Source organism: Trichoderma citrinoviride (assembly GCF_003025115.1).
Source record: "Trichoderma citrinoviride strain TUCIM 6016 unplaced genomic scaffold BBK36scaffold_8, whole genome shotgun sequence".
Lineage (NCBI taxonomy): Eukaryota > Fungi > Ascomycota > Sordariomycetes > Hypocreales > Hypocreaceae > Trichoderma > Trichoderma citrinoviride.
Window position 1 is genome coordinate 17,533 of NW_020194716.1, and position 11,957 is coordinate 29,489.

An 11,957-nucleotide genomic window follows, 5' to 3' on the forward strand; every position below is an offset into this window, starting at 1 on the left:
CGTTTTCTACCATGTCGTCATGTGGATTCATGGAGTGGGAATCCAGTAAGTGCCACCTGCCAATCTAACAGTCGTAAGAGTAGGAGCCCAAGATAGGGGCAAATACACAGCTGTCGAGGCCAACAGTGGTGGCAAAGTCGCTGCAGTTGGGGTCGGTATAAACGGAGACTGAGCTTATTAGGCAGTTATTCATGAGAAGGTGCGAGACTAATCTACTCACAGCTGCACCCGGCATCTACTTGAGTCGCCTTGGCACTCGAGATACCGCCAAGTTGAATGCAAGCTCCATTGCCAGCAGGGCTTTGGAAGCTGCAGCTACCAGAACAGTCTTCCTGGTTGCAGAACAAGATCTGTCCGGCCATAGCAGAGCTGGCAAAGAGAAGGCCCAAAGCGAAGAACTTCATGATGAATAGTATGAAAGTATGAGAGCTTGCTGAATCGTAAGAAGGGTTGAGTGTTCGTTGAGAAGAGTGGTTGATATGCTTGGACTGGCTGCTGTTTCAACCGGATTTCGATGCCCTTTTATAATTGTCCTCTCAACTGAGGACTGAAGATCATTGCCGAGATGGTGGAATAACCACAGTGGGAGTGATTTGTCTTGCTTTCAGTCCCACAACATATTTGCTTACTTTGTGAAGCTGAGCCTTTCACGATGATAAGACGGCAGAAGTCTTACCCATTGGCACGGATCAAAAGAGGAAACAGCCAGTACGATGTCGATTCCCTGCATTACATGGGGTTCAGGCACTCTATAACGAGTCGTACGTTGCCGGAAAAGTCAGCATATTGCACCGCCTTGGCGCCGGGCATCCGCCAAATATCTGCATCAGAAGGGCATGGATACGAGATGTGGGTGTATAGCCAATTATTTTATCGGCGTTGTTTCTCCATTCTGCGAGTGACTTTTTAAAATGAGACATAATAAGTATTTCCGATTCTCTCTAACAGGCAAGTTCAGCAATGGTCCGTTCTGTTTTGTCAAAACCTTTCATCTGGTCTGTGAGAGGCTGCACGAATTGCTCTCTGTTACTTCTGGAGTCGTACTTATCTTATGTCACTATTAACATCAACTGCTTACAAAGTAGTTTACCACAATTTAGAGAGATAAACTATTACTACTAGAGAATCATAATTGTAAATAGGACACTAAAGGGTCACGTAGACTCAGTACATGCGTGAGTCTTCTCATACGTCGTTGGTTAACGGCCGATCGCCCGACATTCCCTGGGCGATTTCCTATATGAAGCCGTAAGGCTCATATTGCAAGGATCTCAATCTTAGTTGCATGATGTGTGTCGTGGCTAGGATAAGCGCTAGTTCCGATACAAAGAGATCGGCAGCGGGCCAGGTCAGCCTCTGAATAATAAGAACTCAACGATTACCCCATGGGACAACAACCAAGATTACCAATATGCCAGCCTCGTCGAGTATATATATCCCAACGTGATATATGATCAAAGGCACACATCACTGCAAAATAATGTCAATAGAGGTAAATCTAGTCCGCTTGCAACACGTCACATCCCACTCATACGATGTCGGCTTTTCGAAATTTGTCTGGTTCGCGAAGCCTTTCCAGTGCGATACCGGGCGTGAATGCAGACAAAGCGTAATCTACCTAATAATAGCACTCGCAGCCAGGTCAATTAACGAGTTTTGCAATCATAAACTGACTTTACTAACAAATTCGAATATCGTTCAGTATACATCAAGCTCCAAGTTATCGGGATGGGTTTTGAAGTGATGGTTGTCATAACATGGCACGCATCTCATCTTCTCATCAGGCTATCAGGCTGTCATTTCCTCTTGGAAGACACACCAATCGTAGAGTGAAGAAGAACAATAGCAGCAGTACTTCGAGTACCACCCTTTGCTCTTGTACGGAGTGTGATACAGTCGATGTCACAAGTATATTAAAAAAGCACTCTGCCTTGTCCAGTGCCCTGGTGGAGTTCTTTATCTAGGCCATATTACACAAACCCTAGGACGCGAGATGTAGGACAGCCGACGAAAAACCAAAGTGCCAGCCCAGAGCAAATGATAACTTTGTCGCCTGATTATAAGCGAAGCTTGAAGTAAATTACCGGTCCAAATTGTGAAGAAGACTCTTCATTGAGCTCACTGGTAAATGGCCCAGCACAACCACTCGAAGAACACATTCCGCAGCCGTTGTCTAGACAATCAGTATGCCCCATTCTTCATGTCCATTCTGCAATACTTCCTCTCACAAATCGAATAACAAAGTGCAGCCTCGGTGACCTTGAGATTTTATAGGCATAATGAGTATTTGCTGGCTCGGCCCTACGTGTCACTCCAGAGTGTATAACGAGAGAGGTAGATTTCTACTTTTCGCAATTCCTTATTTTACGCCTTGAAAAGATGTGTAGATCTGTAACCTCAAGAGCTACTCGTCAGAGCTACTATTGGAACTATTGGGATTTGGGAACACCCGCATACTTGCCAGTGAGTGGAAGGTTAGAGTGATAAACATGTGACGGATTGATTGGCGAGCCAGCCATACGGCTTGAAAAGTGTATAGTCGCAGAACACTCAAGCTCAGTCACGCCATGCTTAGTTTCATTTCCACGGCGCAGATAATGCTAACCACGCACGCAATTACACATGTTGACAATTTGTCGCTGTTAGCAGCTTATGACTTATTTCTGTTCTTGACTTGTTCTGTTCTCATTCAATCCGATTGTATCTGTAGCCCCGTCTCTCGTCTTGAACCTCTTCGCATCCAGCTCTTTATATACGTGAAGCTGTCAATTGCCAGGATCGACTCTATGCAGGCGTAAGTGGGCAATGTAGGGATTAGAGGGGCCGGAACCAAAGACCTCGTGCGGGTACGCCGCAGACATTACTGCATTTGCGGGGCATACGGTGCACATACTGTTTCAACCCAGGACGAAGCTACATACCTTAGGTATTTGTGATGGCCATGGCTAGCATGGACGGGATGCATATAAGTTGCGATCCCAGCGGGGTTGGCAATTTCAAGAATCGTTATTGCCATTCTATCTTTCTTGAAATTCTACACGTGATGATATATCTACCAACTTGTGCCCAGTCGGGAGCTTTACTCGATCAAGTCTCTACGCCTTTGCAACAGCTTGCGCAGCGATCACGGGAAACACTGCTCACATCTCACACACGATGACTCGAGCACGCAAGCAGGTCACCAGGTCCTTTTCCGCCTGCTGGACTTGCCGCCGCCGGCGTGTCAAATGCGATGGCGTCGGTCTGCCCTGCAACCCGTGCAGAAAGTACAAGGTCGAATGCGAAGGCTACGGCATCGAGCTGGTCTGGGTAGATCCCAAGACTGGCGCGTATCCGCCATTCTGTCGCAGGAGCATGGATTTCGAGCATACATGGCGCGGCCGGCCGACCCTCAAGGAAGGGAGCCTTCAACGCCTGATTGACGAGATGGACGACATTGATGCCGCAAGTCCAGAGCCCTCGTGTTCCTCCAGTCCATTCATTGTCTTTAATGCTTATCCATCGGATATACGCACAGAATCGGATGTTTTTGCCGAGGATACGTCGTCCTCTGGCGCCACGGAATTTCTATCTTCATCTCCTCGTCCAGCGCGCTTTTACTACTCGCCGTTAAGCGCAGACTTCAATTTCGTGGCGCGCTCCCTGACACCCACAATAATCGATTGCTTATCAGGGTCGAGGGAGGAGGCTATGATATTCCACCACTATGTGACGTGGATCGCTCCTCTGATGATCCCAGTGGATGGTGCTGAAAACCCATGGAAATCTGTCTATCCATCGACAGCGCTTCGAAACTCCTCCGCCGCCTCGCGCGCATTATACCATGCCATTCTTGCCCAATCAGCATTTAACATGGCCAACTTGCATAAGGACAACCGTGCGTCTTCTCATCGCAAAGAGTCTGTTGCAATGAAGCACTACGGCATTTCGTTAAGAGAACTAAGTCGGAGTCTGATCGTCACCAAGGAAGAAGAATACGATGCCTGCGCTGCGACTCTGTATACGCTGATGATATCCGAGGTAAGTGATAGCTATTGAGGACTTGAAAGCTCCCTGATAATAATTCTTTTTGCGTCACAGGGGAACGCGCGGGGCTCAACCGCCTGGAGGAATCACTTTGACGGTGTCGGGGGATTCGTCACGCAATTTGTTGAACAAAAGCCTTGGAGTCAGTCGGCGCACTCTTGGGTAATATCTCAGAGCCTCGCGCTCTCGTTCGAGATCTCACAGACAGGAAACGCGAAGGTCTATGGCTCGTCCCCAATAACGGACATTCTCCTGGCCGGCGTTGCAACTCGCGAAAACTTTGGGTACACAGTAGGCGCCAGCTGCAAAGTTTTACGCACCATTTCATCCATCAGGCTACTTGCGGAGAAGCTGGCACTGGGCGTTGTCCCGGATGATCTAGGCGTCTCCATTCAGGCATACTTCGTCGAATTATCACCACAGAATCACTCTGGCATTGGTCTGGATCTCGATGTTCCGGACCGCGAGATCTTTCTTGAATCACTACCGGAAAGGGAGTTACTCGGCTTTCTGAATAACCTGCACCTCCGACTTTTCCGTACCGCGGCACTAATTTATCTGCACCAAGCTGTTCTCAAGGTTCCTCCCCGTGGCGTTCGAGACTTGGTCAGATCCGTGCTTGCGGACGCCATGACCTTTATGCACAGGCGAGGAGGGTCAATATCCCTATGGCCTGTCTTTATTGCTGCCACTGAAGCTACTGGAAAAGAAGATCAGGTCATCGTCGAGAAATGGCTGGCCATCTCAAGCCAGATAGGGATGCAGAATCGTTTCATAGCTGGGAAAGTTATCCACCACATATGGCATGAGAGATCTCAGGAAGCTACTGCTCGTGGTTTAGATCCCGATCTGGTGGTAATAGATTGGAAGACAGTCCAGCAAAGACTAGGAGTTGACCTTTTACTTCTATAGAGACATAGCCATTTCTTATTCATACCCTTGTGTAAAGACGCATCCTGTAATTTACGTGTCCTAAAACGCTATCTTGGCTAAACAATCTCTGTAGAGTCTGCTGAACTATTCTTTGTTCTTGCCGAATGCCAGTTCCACGTCTGCCGCCATATCTCCCAACGTTTCATATGTGGCCCCAATGTTAACCTTGTCCTTCACTGCCTCTATGTCTCCCATACCCATGCTGCCACCTCCGCGAGAAATCCAGACCGCGGGAGGAAATCCCAGTGAGGCGATCGGAATATGGTCAAACGTCAGGCTCTGCGCCGTATGACATATTTCATGTTTCTCGATACCGAAATCTTGGCGCGCATGTTGGACGAGGTAGTTGAAGTTGTTGGGATTCGGCTTGTAGGTCCCAATGTCCTCGGCGACATAGATGGCGTCAAATTCAACACCGCGCAAGCCGTTCTCTAGAGTATTTTTGAATGACGCCTTGTCGACATTACTCAACGCGATGAGTTTGTAGTATTTGCCCAGTGTTTGCATGGCTGCCACCGTGTCCGCGAAGGCCGGCCATCTCCCGATGGCCCCTCCAAACGCCTTGGCTTCATCATGGGTTACGACGATGCCCAAATCTCCCGCGACATTCTCATAGACCTTGCTCAGCAACACTGAATATTTCTCGTCGGGATACTGAACTTCAAGGGCGTGTTCGTGAGCTGAATATTGCTTGAGTAGATAGCCTCGAACGTCGACTAGGCTTTTGTCCCATAATGTATGATGCTTGGGAAGTTTACCGAGCAGTGGAAGGAATTGCGAGAAGATACCCGACTCCCAGTCGATGAGCGTTGCATAAATGTCGAAAGAGAGAGCCTTATATGAAGTGAGGTCGAAGGAAGCCATATCGATTTATCTACTAGGATTGTCTGTACATCGCTGAGAATTGTGTAAGGCGCTGTAGGCCTTATATACTTCTGAATGGGAAAGAGATCCAGATTGCTTCCCAATTCAATGTACTAATCCTGATTCCTACTGTCATTTACCTTGGTAAGTACTTCATGACAGAACCCTTTCATTTTTCCAAGTATACGAAGATGCTGTTGCGTTAGTCAGATCACTGACTGTCTCTCTGCCAGCTTAAGGTAGGGTTGAGTAAGCATATTCTGCGGTTAGGTTGTCTTGGTGCGGTCTATTAAGGGCATGGCAAGATGCTCCGATTCAAAAAGGGCAACCCACGACGATATCCGATCCAAATTAGCGTGACGCTAATGCACTATCACCTCGAGTCGCAGTTCATTGGTTCCAGGTCAATAACACGGTATGTATTCTTACAGTCTCATACGGTGTAAAACCGCAGTGTTAATCCTGCCTAGATTCCATGTCCACAGACGGTCGGCTTAGTAAAGCTGGGGTAATCTATATACACCTAGGACGTCATTGCTTGAGTAAGAAGAGCAGCATCTAAACAGAAGCGACGTGAGTCACAGTCTCAATTACTACTCCTGACACGCCACGAACGGACGTCTCCGCGGTTGAGAATATACAGCACGTAGCGGAATAGATGCGTAATAGCGTAGCAATAATACCTCACATATCGCTACAAGTGGTAAAAGGAGGATATGCTAGGGATTCCTCAGTTAAATTATAGACGGATAATAGTAACAGGCTCGATCTAGCTGTATAATAGGACCAGATCATGAAGGTGAGATAAACTCGTGATTCTATCTTAATAGAAAAATAGAAAAATAAAAGACAACTTCTTACCGACTCTAAAGTAACAGACGCGCAAAACGCTTGCATGCGTAATAAAGCCAAGTTCGAAGAAAACTGCTTTAGGACAATCGCGATCGTGGCAGCATTTACATACGCCATAATGCGCCCAGCAAGTTCTGATAGTATGCATAAAATCAACAGGGTAGGCGAGCTGGTCACGTAGCGCTCGTGATCGCCTCTGCGATTCCTGGCAAGTCTGGTTGCATCCTGGTAACGCTGTTTAGTAATCCTATCACTAGCTATATCCCAAAGATGTGCGAAGATATTGCCGGTCATTATGTGTTGAAGACCGGCATTTACGGTGCCAGAGACGTCTCGTGTGTATCTGTAAGTGACGAAAGAAAACTGAATTCGCCGTTAAACATGCATCGCCTCTATCCCAGTTGGCAAATTATGCCCGCACTTGAACCCCCCACCTATGGTTAAGTCGTGTAGTGATTAGAGGCATTCCAAGTTTCCTGCTTCATCATTAACATACATTCAAGTGAATTGTTGCTTGCTAGACTCATTTACTCCGTAAAATCAATCGGGCCTCAAACAGAACAGACAATATATCATGATCTAAATGCTAAACTCGTCACCTGAGTGATTCCAAGAGGTGGTGTTTCGTCTTCTGCTGTACCTAAAAAGAAATATTAGGAAAATCCTAGCGTCATAGTTATTCACTTTAAACTGCCCGGCGGAATCCCAATGGGCTTCAGGTATGAGCTATGACATTCAATACGGAAGACCCTTGTGCATCGCATCGGCACCTGACAGATGTAAAACATCTACTTACCGTGGAAATTAATTATCGTAGAGACTACCTGTCCTTAGATGTCTTGTCATTAGCATTTCATCGACTACCTAACTCCATCAGTCTCTTCAAGCACTCTTCCAAAATGTTTCATCTCGATCCAGAATATGCCAATCCTACAGGCACAACTGTTGTCGCGTCAGGAGCGAACGGCAATATAGCCAACCACATCGTGGACCAGCTCGTCAAGACGGGCTACTCGTCCGCGGCAGCGTCTGGGATGTCAAAAAGAACAGTTGGCTGGTTGGCTACTCTTCGCAGTTATACGGACCTGGCAAAATCGAGCTGGCAGAGGTTCGTAACATGGCAGAGAGCTGTGCTTTCGATGAAGCTGTTAAAGGCGCCTCCGGGTTCATTCACATGGCCACCCCGGTAATGGAAACTGCAGACCCCAATATTGCGATACCAGTCGTTGTCAATGGGACCTTGAATGCAGTCCAGTCTGCCGCCAAGGAGCCCAATTCAAGCATTTCGTGCTCACATCCTCGTCCGGTGCCTGCACAGATGCAAAGCCCGGCAAGGTCTTTACGATCGACTCGAACACATGGAAGGAAGAGGCCGAAGCTGCCGCATGGGCACATCCGCCGTATGAAGCACTTAACCGCCTTTTATGACGTTCACTACGCTAGCAAGACGCAAGGAGAAAAAGAAGCGTGGAAGTGGGTTCGCGAAAACAAGCCAAATTTCATCTTCAACACGTCTTACCCAATGCGAATTTCGGTTCTGTTCTCGACAAGCACCATCAGAAGTACCCCAGCACATTAGGTTAGATCCGCGCTCTGTAGAGTGGTTTTGATGGTGAAGAAACCTTAGGGAATCTGCCTCCACAATACTTAATCAATAGCATGGACGACGCTATCGTGTGTGTTGCTACGCTCTTATACAAAGATGTGAGCAAGGAGAGAATCTTCACATTTGCATATTCATACAACTGGAATGACATCTTGGCTATTTTCAGAGAGCTCTGCCCAGGCAGACAATTGATTGACGATATCCCGAATCTGCAGCGCGATCTAAGCGTTGTAACTAATGGACGGGCTGAGGATCTGCTCAAACCGTTTGTGGGGCATGAGTGGACTTCACTCGAGGAAACTGTTAAAAGCTCCGTGGCAGATTCTCAAGTTTGACTAAGTAGCCTTGGTAGCGTACCTTATCTTGCATGCCCCCCGAAAATCCAGTTGTTCTTGATAAACTTGTTCTTCGCTCTCCTTCTTTGGTCATTTGCTTTCACGCCGAGTGGTATCTCATTCAGTAGATCCTCAACCGTGATGCGTGATCTAGTTGCTAATTATTATGCGTTATTGGTTTGCGGTGTTTGAGATCTGGAGCCACATATTCCTGCAGGCTTAGTATTTATCGAGCTGTCTTTGTACCCTTAAGCCACATCACGGACAATAAATGCTCGATATATTTGGTTCATCGAGGTGAACAGGATTACCAAATCTTTCATCTTGGTGACCTTGCCTTACACAGCAGTGCGAAGATTTATCAGAGCATCGACAAGGGAACCGAGCATTACTCTGGCTGCCGCTGAGCGTTTATTGCCCTACAGCTGTCTTTCTGTACGAATTGAGGGTGACCGACTGGATGACGATCTTTTTTATTGTGGCACGCACAAGAACTGATGGCACCAGATGACTGCCATCTGGACTTGCAGCATCTCGCATCACGGAGCGATGCAGGAACCAAGTGGAGCTGCAGCGCCCCCCAGAAACATATGTAGTTACGGTCTGCGTTTAATCGCCAATTACCTATTAGCATTCGATGGAGAATCCATCTGCTTTGTCAAAAGAAATGCTCTGTGAACGGTATGTACTGCGAAATAATGCCATTGAAACTGCGGAAAGATAGCGGCTGGGTCGATCATGTAGCAGATGAAAGACTCCATTTATGATGCCCACATGGAGTTTGCCAGTGTCCAATTGGTTGCTGGATCCACATTCTCTCTCTCACGCCATTTCAAACAAGAATGAGCATTCAGCGAATTCATGCTACAACATCAGAGATAGCTAAGGGCAGAGTTTTCCATCTCAGAGGTTGTACCGATTGTACCCATCACATTCCTTGCAAGCGAAGCACATGGCGAAGTTTCCCACCAAAATGGCTCCATAAACGTGGACGTGGACGTGGGCACATAAATACCAGATCACGCCCCCTACAACCGAGTTCCAAGAGGCATTCATGCGCAGAGGTCAACTGGAGCCTGACCTCCATTATACGGCAACTCTGGCATCATGACCGATATCGAAGCAGATGTATCCAAAGATGGCTCGGAAGAGCACGTCTCCCCTCTATCAACTCAAAAGCGGCATTGGTACCGCAGTACGTTGTTTAACGCATTTGTGATTGGAGGAGTTGGGTTTCTGGCTCCAGGTCTATGGAATGCCATGAACTCGCTAGGTAAGTTTCCATATAGCTCGTCTTTTTTTAATCCCACGATACATCTCTGATACGTAACTTCGACAGGTGCCGGTGGAGCCGAATCTCCGTACCTCGTCAACGCCGCCAACGCGCTCGTGTTTGGGTTGATGGGATTCTTTTGTCTCTTCGGTGGCCCAATTGCCAATAGAATCGGGCTCTCCTACACGCTTTTCCTCGGCGCCATTGGCTACCCAGTTTATGCGGCAGGCCTTTACACCAACAATCGTTTCGGAAACGAATGGTTCGTGCTCGTCGGAGCTGTCGCCTGTGGTATATCAGCGGGTCTTTTCTGGGCAAGCGAGGGAGCAATCGCTCTAGGTTACCCAGAGCCTACTAAACGCGCCAAGTACTTGAACATTTGGGTGTGGTTTCGTACTCTTGGCCCCATTGTCGGTGGTGCCATTGTTCTGGGGTTGAATGTCAAAACCTCAAAGAAGGGAAGCGTTGGTTATGTGACCTACCTCATCTTCATCGTCTTGCAGTGTCTGGCCGGCCCCCTGGCATTGGCTTTATCACCACCGCAAAAGGTTCAGCGAAGTGACGGATCTAGGGTCATTGTCAAGGGAGAGGCGTCGTTCCTTGCTGAGTTTAAGGCCCTTTACCAGACATCCCGAAAACGCAACGTTCTTCTTCTCCTTCCCGTCTTCTGGGCTGCCTATTTCAACCAGTATAGCGGCAATTTTCAAGCTTACTACTTCAGCATCCGGGGGCGTGCTCTGATCGGATTTGTTAGCAATTTTGCCACGCTGTTCTCTTCACAGATTCTCAGCCAATGGCTCGATTGGACTCGCTTCTCAGTTGGGAAACGCCTTGAATACGGATACTACTATGTTGTTGCAGTCCACATTCTCTCCTGGGTATATGGTTGGGTGGTTTCCGAACAATTCACAGCAAACCCCCCAACGTTGGACTGGAGCACGCCTGGCTTCGTTAAAGGTTTCTTCGTTCTATTCCTCTGGAGCTTCTCACAGCAGGCGGCCCAGAGCTGGTTGTACTATCTTGTCGCTACAATGACAGATAATATGTCAGAGTTGACACGTCTGACGGGCATATTAAGGGGTCAAGAAAGCTTTGCACAAGCGGTGTCATATGGCCTTAATACGAGGGATTGGTATGGAGGACGAGTGCCTCTCGCTGTTAATACAGTTCTTCTTGGTGAGTCTTTCTTTCCGAATAGTTGCTCTCATAAGCCACGGAGGGAGTCTAACCTTGATCTTGAAAAGGACTGGCGGTTTTTCCTACCTATCTCGTTGTCCGTAACCATCGCCATATCGACGAAATCAAGACAGAGCCGGCTGAAGGATACTCGGAAGCAAGTGGCGAACAGGTTCAAGCAGAAAAGCACTAGACAGTTCCAAACATTAGCAGCGAGTAACGCAAATATTAGAAGGACCAGTTAACAGCTCTATAACCGCTACTGGTCGATGACTCGCGGCGCTTCAATTATGAAAGCCATTGACGTATGTTTGAATAAAGCTGTGCCTATGACTTCAACATGGAGATCTCAACCGCTTGATAATATACACATTAGCTGATCACTATGTTTCTTATACACTTCTATCGCGAGTCGCAAAGTATAGGAAACAATAGGAGACAATCTCGAGATCAACTCCTCTGAACTTCCCTAGACAAGGTGTTTGATGAAAGTCGTGGTTTTAAGTCACATGTCCCATTACAATTACACGCTTAAGATGGCGGTGACAACTCAAAGGCTTTGTAAAAGCTTAGTTTTCATATCACCAAGTCGTTCCGATAACGACTGATGAATTTCTGAGAAGGGAATATATCCTACCTGATTGTAGAGCTCCGATAACTCAAATCTTGCTAAACCTCTCAGATCTCATCAGCATCATATGGAGCCAAATGAGTTGTCACCCTCTTCAAGCTTGGGTAATAGTTTGTTTTACAACTTTCGAAGGATTGGTTGCCTTCCCTCTTTCTTTAACCCGGCTGAAGAAGAAAAGAAGAAGGTCTGATCATAGACCATTGATCCCAAGATGTAGGAAATCCCGGCAGATACGGACACACGCCGACAAGGAAACACACA

General features: G+C 47.4%; 5 protein-coding genes across 5 annotated transcripts; 3 read left to right on the forward strand and 2 right to left on the reverse strand.

Moving 5' to 3' along the window:
• Positions 1 to 64: 64 nt before the first annotated feature.
• BBK36DRAFT_1169208 (hypothetical protein) lies at positions 65 to 404 on the reverse strand (the record flags this gene model as incomplete). The annotated part of the gene is made up of 2 exons (XM_024895279.1): positions 65 to 168; positions 221 to 404. 2 exons carry the CDS (start codon positions 402 to 404, stop codon positions 65 to 67), a joined length of 288 nt encoding a protein of 95 aa, XP_024748814.1.
• Positions 405 to 3,156: 2,752 nt separating this feature from the next.
• Positions 3,157 to 4,938, forward strand: BBK36DRAFT_1159648 (hypothetical protein; the record flags this gene model as incomplete). Its single annotated transcript, XM_024894221.1, has 2 exons — positions 3,157 to 4,020; positions 4,081 to 4,938. 2 exons carry the CDS (start codon positions 3,157 to 3,159, stop codon positions 4,936 to 4,938), a joined length of 1,722 nt encoding a protein of 573 aa, XP_024748815.1.
• Positions 4,939 to 5,043: 105 nt separating this feature from the next.
• Positions 5,044 to 5,823, reverse strand: BBK36DRAFT_4867 (HAD-like protein; the record flags this gene model as incomplete). The annotated part of the gene is made up of 1 exon (XM_024898135.1): positions 5,044 to 5,823. One exon carries the CDS (start codon positions 5,821 to 5,823, stop codon positions 5,044 to 5,046), a length of 780 nt encoding a protein of 259 aa, XP_024748816.1.
• A 1,751-nt stretch (positions 5,824 to 7,574) lies between these two features.
• BBK36DRAFT_1169211 (hypothetical protein) lies at positions 7,575 to 8,616 on the forward strand (the record flags this gene model as incomplete). The annotated part of the gene is made up of 5 exons (XM_024895280.1): positions 7,575 to 7,690; positions 7,726 to 7,924; positions 7,957 to 8,075; positions 8,130 to 8,237; positions 8,277 to 8,616. 5 exons carry the CDS (start codon positions 7,575 to 7,577, stop codon positions 8,614 to 8,616), a joined length of 882 nt encoding a protein of 293 aa, XP_024748817.1.
• A 1,107-nt stretch (positions 8,617 to 9,723) lies between these two features.
• BBK36DRAFT_66118 (MFS general substrate transporter) lies at positions 9,724 to 11,258 on the forward strand (the record flags this gene model as incomplete). The annotated part of the gene is made up of 3 exons (XM_024898458.1): positions 9,724 to 9,889; positions 9,956 to 11,065; positions 11,134 to 11,258. The coding sequence occupies 3 exons, from the start codon at positions 9,724 to 9,726 to the stop codon at positions 11,256 to 11,258; spliced, it is 1,401 nt and encodes a 466-aa protein (XP_024748818.1).
• Positions 11,259 to 11,957: the final 699 nt, after the last annotated feature.